We start from the raw sequence: 23,112 nt of genomic DNA, 5'->3' as shown, positions 1-23,112 counted from the left end.
CCTCCGCAGCCCTCTCACCCTCCGCAGCCCTCTCACCCTCCGCAGCCCCGCAGCCCTCTCACCCTCCGCAGCCCTCTCCTCCTCCGCAGCCCTCTCCTCCTCCGCAGCCGCTGCGCCATGCCGTGCGCGGAGCCGTGCCGCGACCTGCTGGACTACAAGACGCTGAAGTTCTCTCTGACGCGGAACCGCCGGGTCGGGCTCCTGCACCGCCTGCTGCAGCTCGCCGTGCTGGGCTACCTGCTCGGGTAAGGGCGAGCCCCCTCCTGCCGCCCCTCGCCGGCCCCGGCCCTGCCGGCGGTGATGGGGCGCTCCCCTCGGCGCCCCCTCGCCCCCTTCCCCCCCTGCCCCTCGTCCCTTTCCCTCTCCCGCTCCCCGTCCCCTTCCCTCCCCTGCCCCTCCGCAGCTGGGTGCTGCTGGTGCGGAAGGGCTACCAGGACACGGACCGTGCCCCCCGCGCCGCCGTCGTCACCAAGCTGAAGGGGACTGCGGTGGCCGGGACGGGGCCCGCGGGACGGCGGCTGTGGGACGTGGCCGACTACGCTCAGCCTGTGCAGGTAAGGCTGCGGCCCCCCGGGAAGAGGGGCGGCTGGAGGGGGCTGCGGTGCTGGCCCCCACCCCTCTCACCCCTTCCCGAAAGCGGAGGGAATTGGCTGCCTGCTGTGCTGCCGGGGGGGTGAGGGGTCAGCCCCCTGCTGAAGGCAGCTGCCTGCTTCCTAGGGAGGAAGGGTGCTGTTCCTGGTGACCAACTTCATCGCCACGGCAGAGCAAACCCAGGGCACCTGTCCCGAGGTGAGGGAGCTGGGCTGAACCCAGGGCCAGCACCGCTGCTGGGCCACCTCCAGGGGTGCTGCTGTGGGGCCAGATCCAGTGGTGCTGCTGCTGGGTCAGATCCAGTGGTGCTGCTGGGTCACATCCAGTGGTGCTGCTGTGGGGCCAGATCCAGTGGTGCTGCTGGGTCACATCCAGTGGTGCTGCTGTGGGGCCAGATCCAGTGGTGCTGCTGGGTCACATCCAGTGGTGCTGCTGCTGGGTCACATCCAGTGGTGCTGATGCTGCTGGGTCACGTCCAGTGGTGCTGCTGCTGCTGGGTCCCATCCAGTGGTGCTGCTGTGGGGTCACATCCAGTGGTGCTGCTGCCCTGTAGGTCTCCAGGAACCCAGCAGAGGCAGTGCAAGACCAAAGAGAAAGGAAAAACTGGACTTTTATTCCAGCCAGATCTGACTCCCCTCCCTCTCCTGGCTCCATGGGCCCTGTCCCCTCACTCCTCTTCTCTGCCATCCCTGCATGTATCCAGGCAGCCTGGCCAGGATCACAAGTGGTGACCAGAAGGACAATGGACACTGCTGCTGGGGCCTCACCAGCTCCTGAGGGCTGCTGACACTGTGTCCCCTGCCCAGGGTACCTGCTGCCTGTGGCTGAGGGCTGCTCTGGGGAGGCTGAGCTGGGCTGCCCCACTGCTGTGCAGCTGGCATCAGCCCTGTACCCTGCTGACACCTCTGCTCCCTGTCCTCCTCCTTCAGTCTCCTGTGTGTGACCTTGGGTTCTGCCTTGCTGCTCCAGTTCCCTTGCCCCTGTCCTGCCAGTTTCCTGATTCTCCCTGGGTACCTGAGTCATGCTTCCACCCCCCCTGCTGCAGGGCTGCTCTCTCTCCAGCCTGGACTCCTGCTTTTAGGAGGAGCAGGGCAGAAAATCTGGGTGGTTCCCCCAGCTTCTGCTTCCCTTGAAGGCTGGATGCAGGCCAGCTCCTCAGCAGAACCCTGCCTGGGCCTTGCTTGGCAGACAGGAGCAAATGTCTTTAAGATAAGTAGCTGCTGGCACCTTGTGCCCCAGCCAAGCACTGTTTGTCCTAATGGACCCTTTGGCTTCTGCTGTGGTCTGCTGTGCCCAGCCTGATCCTGCTCCTCAGCTAACCTTGTGGGCAGGCTGCTGGCCTGGGCTGCAGGAGAGGAGAAGCAACCCAGGTTTTGGGTGGGCAAGCTGGAGACGTGGACTCAGGGGAAGCTCTTGAGGTTCAGCAAGGTCAGGAGCAAGGTGGGGTTGGAAAGGCTCCAGAGCAGACTCCACAACCTCTCTGGGCAGCCTGCTCCAGGCTCCAGCTCCCTCACACCAAACAACTTTCTTCTCCTGCTCAGATGGAGCCTCCTGGGGTGCAGTTTGTGCCCACTGCCCCTTGGCCTGGCCCTGGGCACCACTGCCAAGGGTCTGGCCCCAGCCTTTTTCCTCCTGCTGCTCTCCAGTAGCTCCTGGCTGTGGGGCTGTAGCTGACACTCACGTCTGGGAGGCTGTGGAGGTGAGTGCTGAGTGTTCTGGGTGTCAGAGCTGCCTGGGACCAGAGGCAGCACCCAGGCACAGGGCAGGTTGGGTTTGTGTCGAGCTCAGGAGTGTGGCTCAGCTGTGACCTGTCTCTTAGGGACACCTCTCAGTGCTGAACTCAAATACTTGGAGTGGTTGGAAGCTCTCCACCTCCCTTTGCAATGTACCCTGCAGGTCACTGGGGATGATAAACCTGACTTGGAGCCAGAAGGCTTTGTGCAGAGTGCATCTGCCCTGCCCAGTGCAAGCTCTGGGGCTCAGGGATCATTGCCCTTCAGCTGTGCTCTCCAGCACACCCAGCTGTGCTCAGCAGTGCCAGCTGCAGATGCTGCTGGTGGATCACAGAGTGGTTTAGGTTGGAAGGGACCTCAGGGATCATCTACTGCAACCTCCCAACTAGACTTGGTTGTCCAAGGCCTCATCCAACCAGGACTTGAACACCTCCAGGGAGGAAGCAGCCACAACAGGGCAGCCTGTTCCACCCTCAGACTGAAGAACTTCTTCCTCAGCTCCACTCTGACCCTGCTCTGCCTCAGCTCCAAACCATTCCCCTGGGCCTGGCTCAGACCCCCTCAGGAACAGTTCCTCTGCAGCCTTCCTGCAGGATCCCTTCAGGTGCTGGCAGCAGCTCTGAGGTGCCCCTGGAGCCTTCTCCTCTGCAGGCTGCACAGCCCCAGCTCCCTCAGCCTGTGCTGTGAGGGGGTGTCAGCGTTGGGGAGAAGCCTTCTTTGCTCACATGGATGCTCCTGGTGGGTTTGCTCTCCAAGAAGGTTGACTTTGCCCTGCCCCTGGTACATGGCTGCAGAGCTGTTCTGAGCTGGGCACCCACAGTTGTTTCTAATAAGACTTTAAAGTCATTCTGCACCCTGTGCCTACAGAGAGAAATCTTTCAGCCCTGAGCTCCTCAGTGCCTCTGCACAGACCTCTGCTGGCAGCACAGGCACCTTGGAGCTGCCTTTCTCCTCGCTGCTTGGAGCCTGCCCAGGCTTTGGACATGGTGGAGCTCTCTGTGAGGCTTGGAGAAGCAGCAGCAGGGCAGCGTGGCTGAGCGCTGGGGCTGCCCAGGAGCTGTGCAGCGTGGTGAGAGCCTCTCCCTGTCTCCCTCAGAGCCTCTCCCTGTCTCCCTCAGAGCCTCTCCCTGTCTCCCTCAGAGCCTCTCCCTGTCTCCCTCAGAGCCTCTCCCTGTCTCCCTGTCTCCCTCAGAGCCCCTCTGTCCTCGATGCCCAGTGCACAGCAGATGCAGACTGTCCCGTGGGAAGCCCGGTGGCTGGTGGCAATGGTACTTAGTGCTCCCTTAACAGCAAGCTACAACAGCATGGAGCTCCTTGTGCCTGGGGGCAGCAGATCCCCACGGGTGGTCCTGTGGTGCCTTTTGTGCCTGTGCATGGAAGTGCTCTCCAGCCAGCTGCTCCTGGGGAGCCTTGCAGCGGCCCTTGTCTCAGCTGGGTGGGCACAGGCTGCTGGCACAGCTCCTGCAAGGCTGAGCTGATTGTGCTGCTGGCTGCTGGAGCTGGTGCTGCTGTGCCCTTCCTTCTGGAGCAGAACCTGGCTTTTCTTTCCTGCTGCTTCGTGGCTGAGGCTCTGGGGAGGCCAGAACAAGCCCTGGTCAGGGCAAACATCCCAGGAGGGCTGCTGAGGAGAAGACATTTCCAAAGGGGTGAGTGAATGATGCACACTCTCTCACTTGCAGGGATAAGAACTGGGAGATGTGTGATGTTCAACACCTCCCATTCCACCTGTGAGGTCCATGCCTGGTGTCCTGTGGAGAACAACACCCTGCCCAGGTGAGCTGCTGGCTGAGGACAGCAGGCAGCAGGGGCTTTGGTCACTTCCTTCCAGGGGCCTGAGGGGCAGCCAGGCACGGGGAGGTCTTTGGCATTGATCTGCTGATCAGTGAAGCCCAGAGAGCTTCACACAAGAGCTGTCTGTTGCAGTCCTGGGGTGGTGGAAGAGACTGCAGGGTGAGGACCAGGGACAAGCCTTGGCCATGGAGCTTGGCTGGAGCTTGCTGCTGGTTACCTTCCAGGAAACCTCTCCTGGCTGAGGCAGAGAACTTCACTCTCTTCATCAGGAACACTGTTCACTTCACCAAGTTCAGCTTCTCCAGGTGAGTGTCACACCCCAGCCTGCTTCTCTGCTGCACTCAGCTCCCCTGGGAGGCCCAGCAGCCCCCTGCCAGCCAGGCAGGGTGGTTAAGGTCCGGGCTGGCAGCTCCAGGAGCAGGCTGGCTGCTTCAGCAGCACGTCGGTGCAGATGTGAGAGCAGTAGGCTGGGGGCACAGAGCTGAGCAAGGCCTGTCAGTGCCAAGGGCTCATCTGACTCCAGCTTGGGCTGCATTTCAGTCCCCAAAATGGTCTCAGAGAAGCCTGGAGAAGGGCTGCTCTGACCTCACAGACTGACATCACAGACTGACCTCACATGCCCCTGCTCTGGCTGGGGCATGGCTTGGGGCTGCACTGCTCCTGCTCTCACCTCTAGAGCTCCACCTCCAGCAGGAACATGGACCCACAGCAGTGGGGTGGGAGCTGGGTGCTGAGGAAGGAGAAGCACAAAGACAGAGGTGGAGCAGGGAGGGGCAGGGCCATGGCAGGGGCTGCTAAGGGTGAGAGCTCCAGGGGTGATTCCTCTGGGCCAGTTTCCCTTCCCCCTCTCTCCAGCTGAGGCTCTGGGAGAGGCAGCAGCTCTGTCCCCTGGAGGCAGGAGTGTTGGTGGTCCCAGTGCAGCAGGAGGGTCACCTTGCCAGCCCTGTTCCCTGGCAGCCCCATGACAGGGCCTCTCTCTCCTGTCTCAGGTGCAATGCTTTGCAAACCAGTGACCCCAGCTATTTCAAGAGCTGCACCTACCACCCAGTCCTCAGCCCCTCCTGCCCTGTGTTCCGTGTCCATGACATGGTGGAGGCAGCTGGAGAGAGCTTTGGAGACCTTGCCCTGCTGGTACTTGTGCTTTTCAAAGGATGGAAGATGTCTCCAGATTCCCTAAGGGAGTGAGCAAGGGGCTGGGGGGGCAGGACTGACCCCCGAGGTGCTGAGGGAAGGAGTGGTCTGTGAAGGTCTGGGCAGAGAAGAGCTCAGCAAATGGAGACAACCTCCCAGGCAGGGTCTGCTGTGCCAGGCTGGGGGGGGGATGAGACTCAGAGTGGAGAGAAAGGAGAAATGTTTGGCACTGAGGGTGGGGAGAGCCTGGCCCAGGCTGCCCAGGGAGGTGGCAGGTGCCCTGTGGCTGGACCCATTGCAGGCCAGGCTGTCTGGGGCTGTGAGCAGCCTGCTGTGGTTGGGGATGTCCCTGGGGGCTGCAGGGGGTTGGGCTGGATGAGCTGCAAAGGTCCCTTCCAGCCCAAACCCTTCTGTGACTCTTTAAATGGTTCTAAATTCTGACCTCCTGCTTGTCCTGGAGGTCCCCACAGGGCAGGGGGCAGCAGCCCCCCGAAGGGTGGATTTATGGCAACTCCTCCTGGCACAGCACCGTGCCAGGCTTGGATGGCACTGGGAGGGGGTCCTGCTGCACACCCCAGGAGTCAGCCCAGAGGCAGATGAACCACACTGTGCACAGCCACCCAGAAAGGGACAATCTCCCCCCTCGGGGTACCCAAAATGCCACTCACCAAAGTGGGGGTGAGGGCTTCTTAGGTGAGGTCCCAGCCTGAGGGGAGGGCACCTGCCTGCCAGGCCACTCGCCGCTGGGAGACCAAGGGCAGAAGCCTCCACAGGGGACTCCACCGAGGGTGCCCTGTGCTCAGCTCCTCATCAGCGGCAGGGCTGAGCCCTTCGGACCACACAAAGGCAGGGTGAGAGCTCCCGGGCCAAGATCAGCTCCCAGCAAGCCTCAGCCCTTAGCCAGGCCGCAGGGGGGGTCGGGGGGGCCGGGCCAGCCGTGCCTGCCACGCTGCTCCTGCCGCAGGGGGGGAGCATCGCCGTGCGCATCGAGTGGGACTGCGACCTGGACCGCGCCGCCGCCCGCTGCCAGCCGCGCTACTCCTTCAGCCTGCAGGACAGGAGGTACAACTTCAGGTGAGGAGGCTGGGGCCACACGGGCCGGGGGCGGAGCAGACAGCAGTGGTTCGAGAGCTTGGGCTTCCTGAGGGGTGCTCTGGGAGGAGCCCTGGGGACAGCCGGCAGTGGTAGCTCAGCCCCAGGGGTAGGTCCCACACCAGAGCCCTCTGGCTCTGCTCTTCACAGAGCCACAGAAGCAGCCAGGTTGGAAGAGACCTCCAAGATCATCAGCTCCAACTGATCACCCAACCCTAACTGATCAACCAGACCCTGGCACCAAGGGCCTCATCCAGGCTGCTCTTAAACACCTCCAGGGATGCTGACCCCAGCCCTGCCCTGGGCAGCACATCCCAGGCTCTCTTGCTGGGAAGAGCTAAGGTCAAGCCTAAGCTTCCCCTGGCACAGCTTGAGACTGTGTCCTCTTGTTCTGGTGCTGGTTGCCTGGGAGAAGAGACAACCCCCAGCTGGCTCCAACCTCCCTTCAGGGAGTTGCAGAGAGCAAGAAGGTCTCCCCTGAGCCTCCTCTTCTCCAGGCTAAGCAACCCCAGCTCCCTCAGCCTCTCCTCACAGGGCTGTGCCCCAGACCCCTCCCCAGCCTTGTTGCCCTTCTCTGCCCTTCTCTTTTTGGGCTCTGCAAGGTGCTACTTGCCTGAGAGCAAGGGGATGTGTGGGGGGACCCACAGCCATCCTGGCCTGCCCTGGGCACACAGCAGTCTGGGTGCTGAGTGGACACCGGTGCCAGTCATGGCAGCCTGTGCATCGCCCATGCCCTCGCCAGCTGGAGGGCACAGGGGGTGCACAGGGACCTTGCAGCCCCAGCAATCAGGCAGCTCTGCAGTGCCTTCCCCTCACTGCTGGCACGCAGCTGCCACTGCTTTCTGAGCTGCTCCAGTGTCTCCCACAGAACTGCCTCCTACTACTGGGACTCCCAGCGGCGGCTCTGCCGGACCCTGCTGAAGCTCTACGGCATCCGCTTCGACATCTCCGTGCACGGGCAGGTACCGGCCCCGGGCCCCGCCGCCAGGGCTGCCTCCTCACGCCGCTCCCTGCTGCTGTCTCCTGCAGCCAGCCCCATGGCTTCCTGCTGGCATCGCTTCTCCCCCTGCCGAGCTCTTCGCCTCGGGCGTGCCGAGCAGCGCAGCACAAAGCCTCTCCCCTTTGAAGGGAAGCTTCCTGGTGCCGCCGGGCGGGGAGGCTGCCCCCGCTGAGGCTGGGACCAGGGTGTTGTGAGCTCCCTGTAGGCAAGGTGAGTTTGGCCAGGCAGAGAGGCCTCTGGGCAGCTTTGAAGGTCTTGTGGTGGGAGCAGCCTGGCAAAGATCACAGAATCCCAGAGCACATCTGGCCGGGAGAGAGCTCCAAGCCCCCCCAGCCCCAGCCTGCCCCCAGCCCTGCAGGGGCACCACCAAGCCCTGGCCCTCAGCACAGCTCCACAGCTGCTGAGACCCCTCCAGGCATGGGGACTGCAGCCCTGCCCTGGGCAGCCTCTGCCAAGCTCTGAGAAGCCTTCCAGGGCACAAAGAGTTCCTGAGCTCCAGCCTCAGCCTCCCCTGCTGCAGCTTGCAACCATTGCCCCTGGGCCTGGCCCTTGCCCCCCAGGAGCAGAGGCTGCCCCCTCCTCACTGCACCCTCCCTGCAGGCAGCTGCAGAGGGCAAGGAGCTCTCCCTCAGCCTCCTCTCCTGCAGCCTCAACACCCCCAGCTCCCTCAGCCCCTCCTCGTGGGCCAGGTCCCTTCCAGCCTCTGGTGTCCTGTGAGGCCATAGCAGCTGGGCACAGATAAGCGACCCCAGGTTCCTCCAGCACCTTCCTGGCTTTGAGCACGCTGCCTGGGGGGGTCTTGTCTCACAGCCCTCTCACCACTCTCCCCCTGCTGTCTCCCCCCTCCCCCCTGTTTCTGCCCAGGCTGGGAAGTTCAGCATCATTCCTGCTGCCGTGAGCTTTGGCGCTGGCATCGCCTTCTTTGGTGCCGTGAGTACCCCAGACAGGCTCTCCTCCTGCCACCCTGAGCGCTGCCAGGACCCAGCTTGTGGTGTCTGTGGTAGCCTGGGTGGGTCTGGGACAGCAGGACAGGGCACTTCTGCTCTGTGTTTCTCTCCTGGCTCTGGAGGGAGCCACTGTCCAGCTGCAGCACAGCCATGGTGTAGGCATCCAGACAGGCAGCCCCCAGGAGAGCACTTGTGTGGCTCCTCCCTTTTGGCAGCGATGGAGAGCCTGGGCTCCCCACCCACCCCCTCTGTCCCCCCAGCCATGCCCTCCACTGCACCCCAGATGATCACATCCAACCTCCTGTGCAGCTTCTGGCTGCAGGCTGGGTCCAAGAGGACCTGGTGGAGCTGCCTGGATGGCCTTGGTCAGGCTTGGTGCCTCTGCACTGGCTAGGGGCTGGAGCTCAGCCTGCAGAGGGGAGCCCAGGCAGAGGGGCTGGCACTGCTCCTGGGGGCCTCACTGCTGACCACCCTGCTGCCTTTGTCTCCCTGCAGGCCACAGTGGTCTGTGACCTTGTTCTGCTCTACCTGGATGCAAAGGCTGATGTCTATTGGCAGGAGAAGTTCGAGGAGGTAAGGAAGCAGCCCCCTGGCAGAGGAGAGGTTGGAGTGAAGGTCAGGGATTCATGGAATGCTTTGGGTTGGAAGGGGCCTTAAAGCTCATCCAGTGCCAACCCCCTGCCCCTGGCAGGGACACCTCCCACCAGCACAGGCTGCTCAGGGCCTCATCCAGCCTGGCCTCCAACACCTCCAGGGAGGAGGCAGCCACAGCCTCCCTGGGCAACCTCTGCAAGCAGATCTAGATCTTTTCTGAGCCTCGGTTAGATCCCAGTTCACAAGATCAGGGAAAGCCCTGGTGGAGCAGTTCTGAGCCCCCAGCTCTGGATCTTGGTGGCTGCTCTGAACTGACCCTGGCAGAAGTTAGACTCTTGAAAGTTTAATGCCATGGGGCTCAGGGCCCCAGCTGGTGCCTGGACGGCAGGGAAAGCTGTGCCACAGCTTCAGCTGCTGTTAGGCAACAAGGAGGAGCTTCCTGTAGCCACCTAACCCAGCTCCACATCTCTTCACCACCTTCCAAGCTGAGCCTGGCCAGGCTCTGAGCAGAGAGTGGGCAGCTCTGCAGGGGGCCCTGGCACAGTGTCACTGCTGATGGCAGCTCAGGGGCAGCTTGAGCCCTGCATGGGTCCTGCTTTCAGTGCTGCTCTGTATCTTCATCAGTGGCACAGACAGCAGGATCAGAGGCAGCCTCAGCTAGTCTGCAGGTGACACCAAGCTGAATGGTGCAGCTGACACTCCTGAAGGGCAGGATGCCATCCAGAGGGGCCTGGAGAGCCTGGGCAGGTGGGCATCGTGCAGCTCAGCAAGGCCCAGTGCCAGGTCCTGCACCTAGGTCAGGGAAATCCTTTGTGTCAGTCCAGGCTGGGGGATGCAGGGCTGGGGAGCAGCCCTAAGGAGAAGGACTTGGGGGTGCTGGGGGTGCTCTGAGCAACCTCCTCGAGCTGGGGCTGTCCCTGCTGACTGCAGGGGGGGTTGGAAAAGATGACCCTTGAAGGGTCCCTTCCAACCCAAGCTGTTGTGTGATCTGGCACTGCCCAGCCCAGGTGCATGAGGAGATGCCACAGGGCATGGGTGGGGAGGCCCCTGCAGAGCAGGGCAGCTGCCAGCCTCGGCTCAGGTCAGCTTTGGCTTTCTCTGGCCAAGCCTCAGGAGCCCCTGAGCACAGAGATGCCCAGGTGCCCAGTGAGCTGCCCCAGGGCTGCCCCCAGCCTGCCAGCAGGAAGATGTTCCCAGGGTGGTGTGGGGCCTCTCAGCCATGCTGCATGCATGGCCCTGAGCAGAGCAGCTCTGGGCCCCCAGCCTGGGCTGCCCCCCGGCCTGGGCTGCCCCCCCTGTCCCTGGCACAGCAGGATGTCCCTTTGGATTTTGCAGGCAAAACCTCCCAAAGGCAAGGCCGAGGCTGCAGCTTAGGGACATCCAGGACCCTCCACCTCAAGCTTCTTCAGCTCCAGAGCCACCTCAGGCAGAGGTGCGCCGGGGCCAGGGCTGTGCTGCGGCTGGAGGGGGCTCGGCTGTGTCCTCACTGCCGGCGTTCAGGCTCTGCCCTTCCTGCAGCAAGGGGCAGCAGAAGCTTCTTGGCTCCCGGAGCACAAACCCATCCCAGGGCAGCCCCCGGCGCGGCACCGGCTGGTGAGGGAGCGGAGCCGTGCTGGAGAGCTGCCGCCGGGGGAGCTTGCTGCGGAGCAGCTGCCCGCGCCCAGCACCGCGGCCTCGGAGCACCCTGCTGCAGGGCACTGTGGGCATCCCGCGGGCAGCCCCTGGGCACGGCGGGGGAGGGAGGGGCAAGGCAATAAAGCTGCTGAGTGGGAAGTGGCTCTGCCCAGTCTCTAGCCCCCGGGCTGGGGCCGTGAAGGGTTCGCGGTGTAGCTCCTGCACGCTGCCAGCGGCAGGGCTCAGCCCCCGGCTTTGGCTGTGCTCAGGGAGGGTTTAAGGAGTTGAGATGAAGGCAGCAGCCCTGGGCTGGTGCTTGCTTGCTGGGGGTTGCAGTGGCTCCTGCACCCCTGGCTCCTGCCTCAGGCAGGACAAATGCAGCCCTGGGGTGAACCTGAGCACTTTGGGGTGCTGAGCCCTGCACCCCCAGTTGGACCAGGCTGTGTTGACAGCCAGGTCCATGCCCTTGGAGTGCTTCAAGAGCCTCTCTACTCTGTCCTGGTGAGACCTCAATATTGCAGCCAGCTCTGGGCTCCCCAGCTCAGGAGGGACAGGGATCTGCTGCAGAGAGCCCAACAGAGGCTACCAGGAGGAGGTAGGTCAGCCCCTGACATCCTCTGATCCTATGAACCCCACCGGCTGCCCAGCTCAAAAACACATTGTCTGGAGACAGCCTGGGGCCCAAGCACCGTTTAATGCTCCCTGCTGGGACTGACCACAGGGGTGTGGGGGTCTCACAGCATCACCCCATCTCAGCCGCCAGCCCTCCTCTGCTCCCCTGCGCCAGCTGTCCCCTGCTGGCACCCTTGAGCTGCCGCAGGTAGAACTCTGTGGCCAGCTGCTTGGTCATGGTCCGCAGCGCCAGGAAGGCAGCTGCGATCTCGGCGCCGAGGAAGGTCAGGAGCAGGCTGTGCACGGCCACCTCCAGCGGCAGCAGCGGGACGTGGCTGTCGCCCAGCAGGAAGAGCAGGAGGGGCAGCTGGATCAGGACGGAGAGCAGGAGGAACCCGGCCAGCTCGGGCACCTGCAGGAGTCAGAGGCTGGAGCATCACAGCCGCAGCGCGGGGAGGAGGGCAGCCCCGGGCCAGGGGGTCTCCCGCGCCCCCTGCCTCCAGGCCCTGCCCGCACAAGTGATTCCCTCCCAGGATGGCTCCAGGAGGGACAGGCAGTGCCGGGCACTTGGGACAGCAGAGTGACAGCTCCCCAGCAGGGCCGGTCCCCCACTGAGCACAGGGCAGAGGGACAGCTCTTACCTTCTCCTGCAGGTTCCCCACGTAGCCCAGGTAGAGGCGGGAGCACTCAGCCAGTGAGAGGATGAGGAAGGCAGCGACCAGCAGGAACTGGTAGTGCCAAGGCAGCAGGTGGTACTGCAACAGGGGCACAGCCTCGTCCCAGCCAGCCCAGTCCCCTGCACCCCGTGCCCAGCTCTCCATGCCTGGTTTCCCAGCCCCTGCTCCCCATGCCCAGCTCCTACCTGTGCTGGTGCCCAGCCCTGCCCACTCTGCCCTCCCAGGTTATCCTTCCCTGCCTGGCAAGCTTGGGGGTTGCTGTCACAATCATAGAACCACAGAGCTGCCAGGGCTGGAGGGGACCCAAAGGCTCAGCCAGCCCCAGCCCCCTGCCATGGGCAGGGACCCCTCACACCACAGCAGGCTGCTCACAGCCACCTCCAGCCTGGCTGCAAACACCTCCAGGCAGGAGGCTTCCACCACCTCCCTGGGCAGCCTGTGCCAGGCTCTCACTACCCTCATGGGGAGCAAATTCTTCCTCACATACAGTCTCAATCTCCCCACTTCTAGTTTTGCTCCATTCCCCCCAGTCCTATCCCTCCCTGACACCCTCACAAGTCCCTCCCCAGCTTTCCTGCAGCCCCCTGCAGCTCCTGGAAGGCCACAATGAGGTCTCCTGGGAGCCCACTTTGAAGAGCCAGAGGCCAGACCTCCTCTCCACCAGCTTCATCTTCTGCCAGGGCATGGCTGTGGGGACCCCTCCGTTTTGAAGAGGCTCCCCTCTGCCCTCTGCCTTCTGCCCAGCTCAGTGTGGCCCCTGCATGCCCAGGGTGGTTGGGCAGCAGCAGGCTCCCCACCAGCTGCCCCGTGGGACAGTACCTTCAGCTGCAGCATCATCCCCTCGGCCAGGCACCAGACTGGGAAGTAGTAGACATTGAAGTAGAGCAGCATCTGGAGAGGCAGGCTGGCCAGCACCTCGTGGGCTGGGCAGGATGGGTAGGGTGGGCACCAGGGGGGTCTTTGCCCAGAGGCAGCCTCTGCAGGCTGGCCAGCACCTCGTGGGCTGGGCAGGATGGGCAGGGTGGGCACCAGGGGGTCTTTGCCCAGAGGCAGCCTCTGCAGGCTGGCCAGCACCTCGTGGGCTGGGCAGGATGGGCAGGGTGGGCACCAGGGGGTCTTTGCCCAGAGGCAGCCTCTGCAGGCTGTCAGCTCATGCAGGGGGAGAGTGATGGCCTCTGCCATGCCAGGGGCAGGGTGTTTGGATGGCACGAAAGGCTGCTTGCAGCAAACCCTTCTTTTGTCTCCCCTTCACCGGTGGGAGGCTGCGAGGACCCTTCGGGAGCTGCTGGCACTTTGGTGCTGTGCTGGGCAGGGTCGCTATGGTGAAGCGAGAGCAGCCGCGGCCCCCCCCCCTGCCCCCCAGGTGCCCCTCCTGCAGCCCCGCTGCCCGTACCTGGGTGGTAGCTGTGGGCAGCGCCGCTGTCCCACGTCTTGTTGCTGATGAAGAGGGAGCCGCTGAAGGCTGCCAGCCCGCGGCGCAGGTTGGGGGGCAGAGGGCTGCGCGCAGCCATGGCGGCCACGCAGCCCCCGCTCAGCCCGGCCCGGCTCAGCCGGGATTAGCCCGGGGGTCAGCAGCGGGATGCCAGGTCAGGCTCATGCGCAGGGCCAGCCGGCCACCAGCTCCCCGGGGACAGGGCTGCCGAGGTGGGAGGAGGACGAGGGGAAGGGAGAAAGCCCCTGCCGGGGGCACCAAGCCGGCACGGGAGCCGCAGGGCTGCAGGCTGCCTCCCCTCCACGGCAGGTCCTACCCCTCACTGCCACAGGGACACGGCGCTGGCCCCGGCCCCAGCACCCTGTGGGCAGCTCTCTGCTCCACCACACCCCGGGTCCCAGCCAGGTGGTGCCAGCCCAATGCTTGCTGAGCCCTCCCTGGCACTAGGATGCCCGGGGAAGAGGATGGTGCCCTTCCACAGAAAGGCTTCACTGGAGCCTCCAGACTCGTGGAGCAGTGCTCCCAACACCAAGCTCATGCTGATGCCCCATGGGGTTCCCCACTGCTCGGTGTCCCCAGGCCCCTTCCGGGCTTGAGGGTCCCGGGGATGGCAGTGGGGGACAGGTGTGGCTTGAGCTGGAGGCCAGTGGCAGGGAAAGAGGATGCTGCGCAGGGGCCTTGCAGGGTCAGCCCTACCCAACTTGCAGGGTCTCCTCTCATGATCTTCACCTCCAACCCCACCCCAGAAGGTGCTTCAGAGCAGCTGCTGCCAGTGCTGGGAAGGGGCACTGTAAAGGTGGTCCTCCAGGGCCGGGCACTAGCAAGGGGCACACGAAGCCAAATGAGAAGAAGATTCTTCTGCTTGCTGAAGTCAGAACAAAGCTGCAGAGCTCACTGCCAGGTGCTGCCCAAAGCCCTCACCTGGGGCTGGAGCCAGAGCCTGGCACCTTCCTCCTGACCTCCACCCCTCAGACATTGATAGTCATTGATCAGGACCCCTCTCAGCCTTCTCTCCAGACTCAACAGCCCCAGGGCTCTCAGCCTTTCTCCACAGCAGAGCTGTTCCAGGCCCTTCATCACCCTCACAGCCTCCTCTGGACTCTCTCCAGCAGATCCCTGTCTCTCCTGAGCTGGGCAGCCCAGGACTGGACACAGATGGATTCCAGCTCTTTCTGTTGCCACAACCTCTGTGGGGGCTGGCAAGCAGCACGGGTGAGGGGGGCACGAATGGGAAGCCTCCACACAGGAGGTGCCTGCAGCTGACCAGCCTGCTGGGCTGACCTGCAGCCATGAGCCCAGGCCCAGGAAGGCATCAGAGATGAGGCAGCCCCCAAGAATAGCACTGCTTTAATTCACAGGGGTGAATCAACCCAAAATAGAAATCCTCTGCTTTGGGCTCAGGCTAAAACGCTGCTGGGGGGGGAGGGAATCCTCCCCTGGGACAGAGCACTGGAGGCTCTCCAAGCAGGGTTCTCAGCCCAGGGCTGCGGGCTGGCCAGCTCCACTCCTGAGCCGGAGGTGAAGCTCCTGCTCCAGCCAGGGGCAGGAAGCACAGCAGCCAAGCATCGACAGGGAAAGCTGGGCTGGGAAATGCAGCTTTGTCCACAGGCAGCAGGAGGAAGGTCAGGGAGGCCAGAGGCAGCCAGAAAGCCACCCCTGGCTTCCCTTCCTTCAGCCAAGCAGCACTGACCCCCGAGGTAGCCTTCCAGGGGAGAGGCAGCACCAGGCTGGCTGGAAGGGTGGCCACCAAGCCTGGGGGGCGGCAGGCTGGCTGGAAGGGTGGCCACCAAGCCTGAGGGGCTGCAGGCTGGCTGGAAGGGTGGCCACCAAGCCTGGGGGGCTGCAGGCTGGCTGGAAGGGTGGCCACCAAGCCTGGGGGGCTGCAGGCTGGCTGGAAGGGTGGCCACCAAGCCGGGGGGGCTGCAGGCTGGCTGTCACACCTCTGCACCTCAGGGACTCACCAGCAGCTGCCAAGCCCAACCCAGTCCCTGAGAGATGGGGAGCAGTGCTCCAGCCCTTGTCTGCTCTGGCACAGGGAAATGCTGGGGAGGGGGTGGGGGTGAGGGGGGTAGATGACTACGCTGATGAGTACCAGAGCTCGGGCAAGGAGCCACCTCTGCGGGGGTGGCTGGACGGGGGCCACCAGCCTGGGGAAGGGAGAATGCGAAACACAGCGACAGGCTGTGTACGGAGACCACCCGGTGCGACCCCCATCTCTTGCCCCCGGCCCCGAGGCGCTCCCCAGGGTGGCTGGGCACGGGGAGAGCTGCGGGAGGCGCTGCGGCCATGCGGAGCGGGGGCCGGGGGCGTCAGGGAAAGCGCTGCCGGCAGCGGAGGAGGTCCGGGGACGAGCGGCATGCGGGAGAGCGCTGCGGGTAGCCACCGGCACCCGCGCCGGCCAGGGGGCGAGGGCCAGGCTGAGGGGGGGTACCAGCTGCTGGGGACCTCTCAGCCCTCCAGCAGCACCCCTGCCTCGCCCATGCCTACTGCCAGGGCCTGCTCTCGCCGGGGGCTGCTTGTCCAGCGCCCAGGGGCAGCGCAGCCCCGCAGGCGCCGGGGCAGAGGAGCCGGCGGCGGTGTGCTGGGGAGGCCGAGCGGCGGGCGCGGGGCTCATCCAGGTCTCGAAGCCGCGGTGCCCCTGCGTCCCCGCGGAGCTGCCCTCCCGTCTGCCTCCCGTGGCGAGCCTGGCATCCGGAGGGCACGGCCAGCGGCGGAGTTAGGAGCCTTTCCCAGTGAGCCAGGACATGTCTCCCGTTCTGGAAAAGGCAAAAGCCAGCAGCAGCGCTGCGAGGTGGTGCCCAGCACGCCCACACGGTGCCTGGGCACTGCCCTTGGCTTCGGTCGGCAGTCCCCATCCCAGCAGGGCACGGCTAAGCCCGGGCAGGACGGCAGCGCCCCTTCCCCCCACCCTCACTCCCGGGTCACTCCCCTGAAGATCCTGAGCTCCACATGATCCGAGTGCAAGCAGGACTGGTGTAAGACCAAACACTCCCCTGGCACCCAGCTGCCAAGCCGCGGAAAGCCACCCCCGTGGGAGGCGCCGCCGCAGCTGAGCAGAGCCCCATCCCCATCAGATCTCCACACCAGAACCCTTCCAAGGGGATCAGAGGATGTTAGGAATTGGAAGGGACCTCCGGAGACCATCAGGTTCAACCCCCCTGCCAGAGCAGCCGTGACCGCCCGCCCCCGGCGCGGCTCCTGCCACCCCTGGCACCACCCCTGGCACCACCACGGCAGCGCCGCCGAGGGCTGTAGCCAGTGTTCCATCCAGGAACTGGGGGCACAGCCCGGGCAGGGGGCTGGCTGTCCCCCCTCCTGCCAGCCCTCCACGCCCAGCGCCCGCGGGATCCCAAACCCAACGTACTTGCCGTGACGGACAAACAGCCTAAAGGGTGCGAGAGCAGCAGGGGACAGAGAGAAAAGGCAGTCAGGTCTAGCCTCCTCCAGGCTCACTCAGCCCCCACCATGGGCAGGGGAGCAACAGCTCCCTCACCAACAGACTGCCCATGAGATGCCACCTCCTTCCCAGCAGCAAACTGGGCGGCCAGGAACCGCTGCAGAGTGTACTGGAGATGATTGGCACAGCAGTGCCCTGGGCACCGGTGGCTGGGAGGAGCCCTTGAGGTGAAGCTGTCTGGGGCTCTGAGCAACCTGCTCTGGTTGGGGATGTCCCTGCTGGCTGCAGGGGGAGGGACTGGATGGCCTTGAGAGCTCCCTTCCAGCCTGAGTCAGTCTGGGATTCTGTGGTCCTGTAATTTGGATCCTGCCGCAGAGAGTCCTGTGTGCAGGACGCCAAACCTGCAGGCAGCTGGGGAGCAGCACTGGGGGGGGACAGAGTGCAGGGGGCAGGAAGGGAGATGTGAGAAGAGTACAAAGTGGAGAGAAGCAGGAAAGAGCTGCCCAGTGCCTGCCGGGGTCCTGCCCCGCCGTGCTCGGCCTGTGCTGCACCCCATGGCCCCCTGCCCTGGCACTGCTGCTGCCTGCAGCCCCTCTACTCACTCCACGTCGCGCTTTCGGATGGCCCTGCCGGCAGCCAGGACCTCAGCAACCTTGGACACGATGGGGTCGTAGTTCATGCTGGCCACAGCCACCACTTCATCACTCCTAGGGCAGGGCAGAGCACAGCAGAGCAGTTAGAGCAGCCCCAGGCAGCCCCAGCTCCGTCGCCCAAGAAGCAACATGCTGGGGAGAAGAGGTCCGGCCCAAGGGGTGAGCACAGGAGAGGACAGGACAGGAGAGGGCTCAGAGCTGGCACTGCTGTGCTTCACTGATGCCCACATGCTGTGTGCCAAACAGCACTGGGGTGCCCAGGGGATGGAGACAGCTCTGGGTACCCTGTGGGAAGACACCCTGCGAAGGTGGATCTGATGGGGGGCACAAAGCTGGGCATAGCTCTCAGCAGCTGCTGCCTTGTGCCAGGAAGTGGAGGAGTGGGCAGTCAGGACTTCCCTGGGGGACACTCAGCTGTGCTGCTCCACATCCCCTCCCTGATCACCTCCCCCACCCCTGAGCTGCTCCACAGCTGCTCCTCACAGAGCACAGGAGAGAAGTGAAGCAGGCAGAGTGCTGTGGGTGAGAGGATGAAGGACTGGGCTGGGGGCCAGCCAGAGGGACCTGGACAGGCTGCAGAGGAGGCTGAGCAGAGCCTCAGGAGGTTCAACAAGGTCCTGCACCTGTGTTGGGGCAACCCTCAATACCAGTCCAGGCTGGGGGTAATGAGACTGAGAGCAGCCCTGCAGAGAGGGACTTGGGGGTGCTGGGGGGGAGAAGCTGGGCAGGAGCCAGCACTGGGCACTGGCCGCACAGGAGGCCAAGGGCAGCCTGGGCTGCAGCCAAAGCAGTGTGGCCAGAGGTGGAGAGAGAGGATCCTGCCCCTCTGCTCTGCTGTGGGGAGACCTCCCCTGCAGGGCTGTGTGCAGCCATGGCCCCCCCAGAAGATGAGGACTTACTTGGTATAAAATGCCACAAACTTCAGTTCATCTAAATCCCCCTGAATGACAACATCATCGAACCCTTCCCCGTGGCCTGGAAGGCAGAGAAGAGGCTTCAGCAGCAGCTCCCTGACCCCAGGTCTAGACCCTGAGACCTGTGTCAACCCAGACCTACAGAGGAGCATCCTGCAGCTACCCAGAGGCCAGCACCAGCACGTGAGGGCATACAAAGAGCATCCCCTTCCTGCAGAGCACAGAACCAACCAGGCCCAAGACCACCAGCTCCAGCTGAGCACCCAGCCCCAACTGATCAACCAGAGCCTGGCACCAAGGGCCTCATCCAGGCTGCTCCTAAACACCTCCAGGGATGCTGACCCCAGCCCCTCCCTGGGCAGCACATCCCAAGCTCTCTTGCTGGGAAGAGCTTCTTGCTAAGGCCAAGCCTAAGCTTCCCCTGGCACAGCTTGAGACTGTGTCCTCTTGTTCTGGTGCTGGGTGCCTGGGAGAAGAGACCAAGCCCCAGCTGGCTGCAGCCTCCCTTCAGGGAGTTGTGGAGAGCAATGAGGTCTCCCCTGAGCCTCCTCCTCTCCAGGCCAAGCAACCTGTGCAGGGAACAGGTACCACAGAATGCTCTGCTTGGGAGGGACCTCCCAAGGTCACGCAGCCCAACCCCTCTGCACTCGGCAGGGACAGCCCTCAGCCAGATCAGGCTGCCAGAGCCCTGAGCCTGTGCCACTGCGGGGAGGCTGCACCCAGCCCCCACCCACAGCCCCCACCCACAGCCCTCCCCCACAGCCCTCCCCCACAGCCCTCCCCCACAGCCCTCACCCACAGCCCCCACCCACAGCCCTCCCCCACAGCCCCCACCCACAGCCCCCACCCACAGCCCTCACCCACAGCCCTCCCCCACAGCCCTCCCCCACAGCCCCCACCCACAGCCCTCCCCCACAGCCCTCCCCCACAGCCCTCCCCCACAGCCCTCCCTCTGGCGCTCCGCAGGGGATGCCAAGCCCTCAGGCGGCACAGGAAGGGCAGCAGAGCCCGGGCAGAGGGTCCCTGGCAGGGCGGGCGGCGTGGGCGCGGGGGCAGCGAGCCGCAGGGCAGCCCCCGGGGGTCTCACCGGCGTAGCGAAGGCTCCTGCCGAACATGGCCGTCCAGAGGTAGGGCACGGTGCCCAGCTCCGCGCCGTGGGCCAGCATGTTGAGCGCGGCGACGCGGCCTGCGGGGGCGAGGGCAGGCTGAGGCAGGGGCTCCGCGCCCCGGGCGGCGCACGGGCACCCCCGGGAGGGCCCGGCAGGGCCTGGGGCACAGCGAGGTCTCCACTGGTCAGCAATGAGCCCTGGTGGCCAGGAAGGCCAACGGGGTCCTGGGCAGGGGGCACTGAGAAGAGTGCAGCCAGCAGCTGGAGGAAGGTTCTCTGCTCTGCCCTGCTGAGACCTCACCTGGAGCACTGCACCCAGCCCTGGGCTCCCCAGCTCAGCAGGGACAGGGACCTGCTGCAGAGAGCCCAACAGAGGCTACCAGGATGAGTGAGGGACTGCAGCACTGCCCTGGGAGGAGAGGCTGAGAGCCCTGGGGCTGCTGAGGCTGCAGAGGAGAAGCCTGAGAGGGGATCTAAGGAATGCTTCTAAATCTCTGAGGGCTGGGGGGCAGGAGGCAGGGCACAGGCTCTGCTCAGCTGCAGCCTGGCATAGGCCAAGGGGCAAGGGATGGAAACTGCAGCCCAGGAGGTTGCAGCTCAGCAGGAGGAGGAACTTCTGCCCTGGGAGGCTCCCAGAGGCCTGGAGCAGGCTGCCCAGAGAGGTTGTGGAGTCTCCTGCTCTGGAGCCTCTCCAGCCCCATCTGGATGTGTTCTGTGTGCCCTGTGCTGGAGTCTCTGCTCCTGCTCTGCCAGGGAGCTTGGACTGGAAGATCTTCTGAGGTCTCTTCCAACCCCAGCATCCTGTGAGCTGTGATTCTGAGATCTAACACCTCCAGTCCCAGAGGGCAGGGAGAACAAAACCCAATCACAGAGCAACCAGCACCAAGAAGGGAAGGCAGCACATGGGCCAAGGCTGGGCAGCCTGTGCCAGGCTCTCACCACCCTCATGGCCAACAACTTCTTCCTCACAGCCAATCTCAATCTCCCCACTTCTACTTTTGCTCCATCCCCCCCAGTCCTGTCCCTCCCTGACACCCTCCAAAGTCCCTCCCCAGCTTTCTTGCAGCCCCCTGCAGCTCCTGGAAGGCCACAATGAGGTCTCCTGGGAGCCTTCTCCTCTCCAGCCTGCACAACCCCAACTCCCTCAGGCTGTGCTCACAGCAGAGCAGCTCCAGCCCTCTGCTCCTCCTCATGGCCCTTCTCTGGACACCTTCCAGCCCCTCCAGAGCCTTCCTGGCACAGAGGCTCCAGAGCTGGCCCCAGAGCTCCAGCTGTGGTCTGAGCAGAGTGGAGCAGAGGGGCAGAATCCCCTCCCTGCCCTGCTGGCCACACTTCTCTGGCTGCAGCCAGGCTCTGCTCGGCTCTCTGGGCTGCAGGTGCCCTCAGCAGTTTGCAGGTGCAGAGGGAAGGGGCTGCAGGGCACCTACCGTGCATGTGAGCCATCTGCCAGTGGGGGACATTCACCTTCTTGTTATTCCTCAGGGCCAGGGGGAAGGTGACGGCGTCGCCGGCGGCGAAGACTCCGGGGATGTTGGTTTGCATCATCTGCAGGGGGGAAGCAGAAGAATGCAGTGGGAGGCGGGGGGGGAAGGCTCACCCTGGAGGAGCAGAAACAGGGAACTGCTCTCAGAGCTCACACAGGAGCAAAGCTGGGGGGGCTGGAAAGGCTCCAGAGCAGACTCCACAACCTCTCTGGGCAGCCTGCTCCAGGCTCCAGCAGCCTCACACCAAACAGCTTTCTCCTCCTGCTCAGATGGAGCCTCCTGGGTGCCAGTCTGTGCCAGATGTCCCCTGCCCTGTCCTGTCCCTGGGCAGCACTGACAAGAGTTCTGGCCCCATCCTCTCACCCCCCTCACCCATTAGATATTGATCAGCAGCGCTGGGATGCCTCAGGCTCTCCTGCTCCTCCCCGTGGCAGGAGGAGCTCCCAGGCTCACCTTGTTGACCACGATGAAGCCCTTGGAGTCGATGTTGATGCCACTCTGCTTGAGGAAGCTGGTTGCTGGCACTGCACCTGTGGGAGAAGGCAGAGACTGGACACAGAAGCCCTGTGGGGCTGCCTCCAAGGCTGACAGATGTCCCCTTGCCCAGACAACTCCCTTGTCCCCAGGCTGCTCCAGGAGCACCAGGGAGCAGGTACCTACAGAGTCCCCAGCACCACCCTCCACACCCCTGGGGTCCCTACTGCTCTCCAGGCCATCAGAGCACCACTCACTCTGGGGAGTCCCCCGGAGCAGATAAGCCTGGCCTGGGTGGGTGCTTTCCCAGCAGCCATCACCAGCTTCCAGCCACATTTGCAGCTGCATTTTGGGCTGGGGGCTCTAGAAAAGCCTTTTTCAGCTTTCATGGAACCACAGAGCTGGCAGGGCTGGAAAGGACCCCAAGGTTCCACCAGCTCCAGCCCCCTGCCATGGGCAGGGACACCTCACACCACAGCAGGTTGCTCACAGCCACCTCCAGCCTGGCTGCAAACACCTCCAGGCAGGAGGCTGCCACCACCTCCCTGGGCAGCCTGTGCCAGGCTCTCACCACCCTCATGGGCAACAACTTCTTCCTCACAGCCAATCTCCATCTCCCCACTTCCAGTTCTGCTCCATCCCCCCCAGTCCTGTCCCTCCCTGACACCCTCCAAAGTCCCTCCCCAGCTTTCCTGCAGCCCCCTGCAGCTCCTGGAAGGCCACAATGAGGTCTCCTGGGAGCCTTCTCCTCTCCAGCCTGCACAACCCCAACTCCCTCAGGCTGTGCTCACAGCAGAGCAGCTCCAGCCCTCTGCTCCTCCTCGTGGCCCTTCTCTGGACCCCTCCCAGCTTTGCTTCAGGTGTGGCAGCTGAGCAGGGCTGGCACAGCCCCAGCAGCCCCCCGGAGCCCCATCACTGCCCCCCTGCCTCCGGCGTCTGCGGCAGCAGCCCGCGGGCTCTGCCCCTCACCCACGCCGACGACGCAGACATCAGCCCGCAGGACCTTGCCGCTCTTCAGCACCACCTCCTTCAGCTGCAGGAGACGCAGGGCAACGTCAGGGGGGGGTTAGGGCCCCCACACCACCACCCCGCAGCAGCAGCAGCTTCAGCTCTGCCACGCAAGGAGAGCACAGATCTGGCTCTGGAGCGTGGGAGCGATGGAGCCACCACCCCCCCCGCTGGAGCTTGCTCCTGGGGGGGCACATCCAAGGATAGGATTTGGGGAGGGGGGCTTGGAAAGAGCAGAGGGCAGGAGGCCAGCGGTGGAGGGGAAGGAAGCCTGGGGAGGGCGCTGTGGCAGTGCCCCTGCCCACACCCACCTTGCCCTCCTGCTCCCGCAGCTCCGACACCTCTGTCTGCATGTAGAACTTCACCCTGTTGCTCTCGAACATCTGGAGGGGGGGCAGGGGACAGAGCAGGAGAGATCAGGACCCCAGGGCAGCCCTGCTCCTCGTCTCCTCGTGCCCCCTTGCACTGCCCTGCCCACTCTCCGGCCTCACCTCAACCGTGGCCAGGCCCCCGGGGCTGGCACCGCCTCTGTCCCCAAGGTGCCCTACGGCAGGGGCACCACAAGAGGGAAGCCGCAGCCCGCTCCTGCCTGCTGGCGACTGCCACCCTCCCGGCGCAGTCGATCAAGGTGGGTAACAAACTCTTCGGTGCAGCGAATGCAAGGAGCAGAGGCTGCCCTGTGCACCACCCCCCGGGGGGCAACGCGCGGTCACCTTCATCACGGCACGGCCGACCCTCTCCCCGAGGAACTTCTTGAAGGGGACTTCCTCCAGCTCCACCACGGACACGGAGTGAGCTCTCTCGGCGAGGTAGGCAGCCACCTCCATCCCTGCAGACAGGAGCAGGTCCAAGCGGCTGCA

The 23,112-nt window shown here is 64.3% G+C and overlaps 3 protein-coding genes across 5 annotated transcripts in view; 1 reads left to right on the top strand and 2 right to left on the bottom strand.

The window, feature by feature from the left end:
* The first annotated feature begins 117 nt into the window (after positions 1 to 117).
* On the top strand, positions 118 to 10,303 carry P2RX6 (purinergic receptor P2X 6). The gene is made up of 12 exons (XM_054173263.1): positions 118 to 245; positions 404 to 554; positions 718 to 789; positions 3,517 to 3,592; positions 4,004 to 4,097; positions 4,340 to 4,420; positions 5,105 to 5,246; positions 6,211 to 6,320; positions 7,207 to 7,300; positions 8,203 to 8,268; positions 8,781 to 8,858; positions 10,215 to 10,303. Exons 1-12 carry the CDS (start codon positions 118 to 120, stop codon positions 10,251 to 10,253), a joined length of 1,131 nt encoding a protein of 376 aa, XP_054029238.1. The 3' UTR covers positions 10,254 to 10,303.
* Positions 10,304 to 11,177: 874 nt separating this feature from the next.
* LOC104309040 (transmembrane protein 17A) lies at positions 11,178 to 12,971 on the bottom strand. The gene is made up of 3 exons (XM_009910301.2): positions 12,602 to 12,971; positions 11,747 to 11,860; positions 11,178 to 11,517 (listed from the first exon to the last, which is right to left on the bottom strand). The coding sequence occupies exons 1-3, from the start codon at positions 12,962 to 12,964 to the stop codon at positions 11,236 to 11,238; spliced, it is 759 nt and encodes a 252-aa protein (XP_009908603.2). The 5' UTR covers positions 12,965 to 12,971; the 3' UTR covers positions 11,178 to 11,235.
* A 2,861-nt stretch (positions 12,972 to 15,832) lies between these two features.
* The window catches only part of AIFM3 (apoptosis inducing factor mitochondria associated 3), a 31,095-nt gene continuing 23,815 nt past the window's right edge, over positions 15,833 to 23,112 (bottom strand). For 2 of the 3 annotated variants that reach the window (XM_054172814.1, XM_054172812.1), the window contains exons 11-20: positions 22,966 to 23,081; positions 22,564 to 22,635; positions 22,214 to 22,277; positions 21,224 to 21,300; positions 20,714 to 20,831; positions 19,266 to 19,364; positions 18,164 to 18,239; positions 17,214 to 17,318; positions 16,579 to 16,599; positions 15,833 to 15,970 (exon numbers count right to left, since the gene is read on the bottom strand). In XM_054172814.1, the coding sequence (XP_054028789.1) occupies positions 15,931 to 15,970; positions 16,579 to 16,599; positions 17,214 to 17,318; positions 18,164 to 18,239; positions 19,266 to 19,364; positions 20,714 to 20,831; positions 21,224 to 21,300; positions 22,214 to 22,277; positions 22,564 to 22,635; positions 22,966 to 23,081 (788 nt within the window). In that variant the 3' untranslated portion in view covers positions 15,833 to 15,930. The remainder of the gene's footprint in view (positions 15,971 to 16,578; positions 16,600 to 17,213; positions 17,319 to 18,163; positions 18,240 to 19,265; positions 19,365 to 20,713; positions 20,832 to 21,223; positions 21,301 to 22,213; positions 22,278 to 22,563; positions 22,636 to 22,965; positions 23,082 to 23,112) is intronic. The other variant, XM_054172813.1, reaches the window with a different exon arrangement.

Source organism: Dryobates pubescens, chromosome 25, assembly GCF_014839835.1.
Source record: "Dryobates pubescens isolate bDryPub1 chromosome 25, bDryPub1.pri, whole genome shotgun sequence".
NCBI lineage: Eukaryota > Metazoa > Chordata > Aves > Piciformes > Picidae > Dryobates > Dryobates pubescens.
The sequence above is the reverse complement of the archived record's forward strand: the minus strand, read 5'-3'. Positions and strand labels throughout refer to the sequence as shown.

What these genes read in the sequence shown, in the direction of transcription:
- P2RX6 (XM_054173263.1), top strand. Translation starts at nt 118, where the DNA reads ATGCCGTGCGCGGAGCCGTGCCGCGACCTGCTGGACTACAAGACGCTG. An exon ending in CCCAGGGCACCTGTCCCGAG is followed by an intron (nt 790 to 3,516) that starts GTGAGGGAGCTG and finishes TGTCTCCCTCAG; the next exon opens with AGCCCCTCTGTCCTCGATGC. An exon ending in GCATCGCCTTCTTTGGTGCC is followed by an intron (nt 8,269 to 8,780) that starts GTGAGTACCCCA and finishes GTCTCCCTGCAG; the next exon opens with GCCACAGTGGTCTGTGACCT.
- LOC104309040 (XM_009910301.2), bottom strand. Translation starts at nt 12,964, where the DNA reads ATGGCAGAGGCCATCACTCTCCCCCTGCATGAGCTGACAGCCTGCAGA. An exon ending in GGATGATGCTGCAGCTGAAG is followed by an intron (nt 11,861 to 12,601) that starts GTACTGTCCCAC and finishes CCCCTGTTGCAG; the next exon opens with TACCACCTGCTGCCTTGGCA. An exon ending in TGGGGAACCTGCAGGAGAAG is followed by an intron (nt 11,518 to 11,746) that starts GTAAGAGCTGTC and finishes TGACTCCTGCAG; the next exon opens with GTGCCCGAGCTGGCCGGGTT.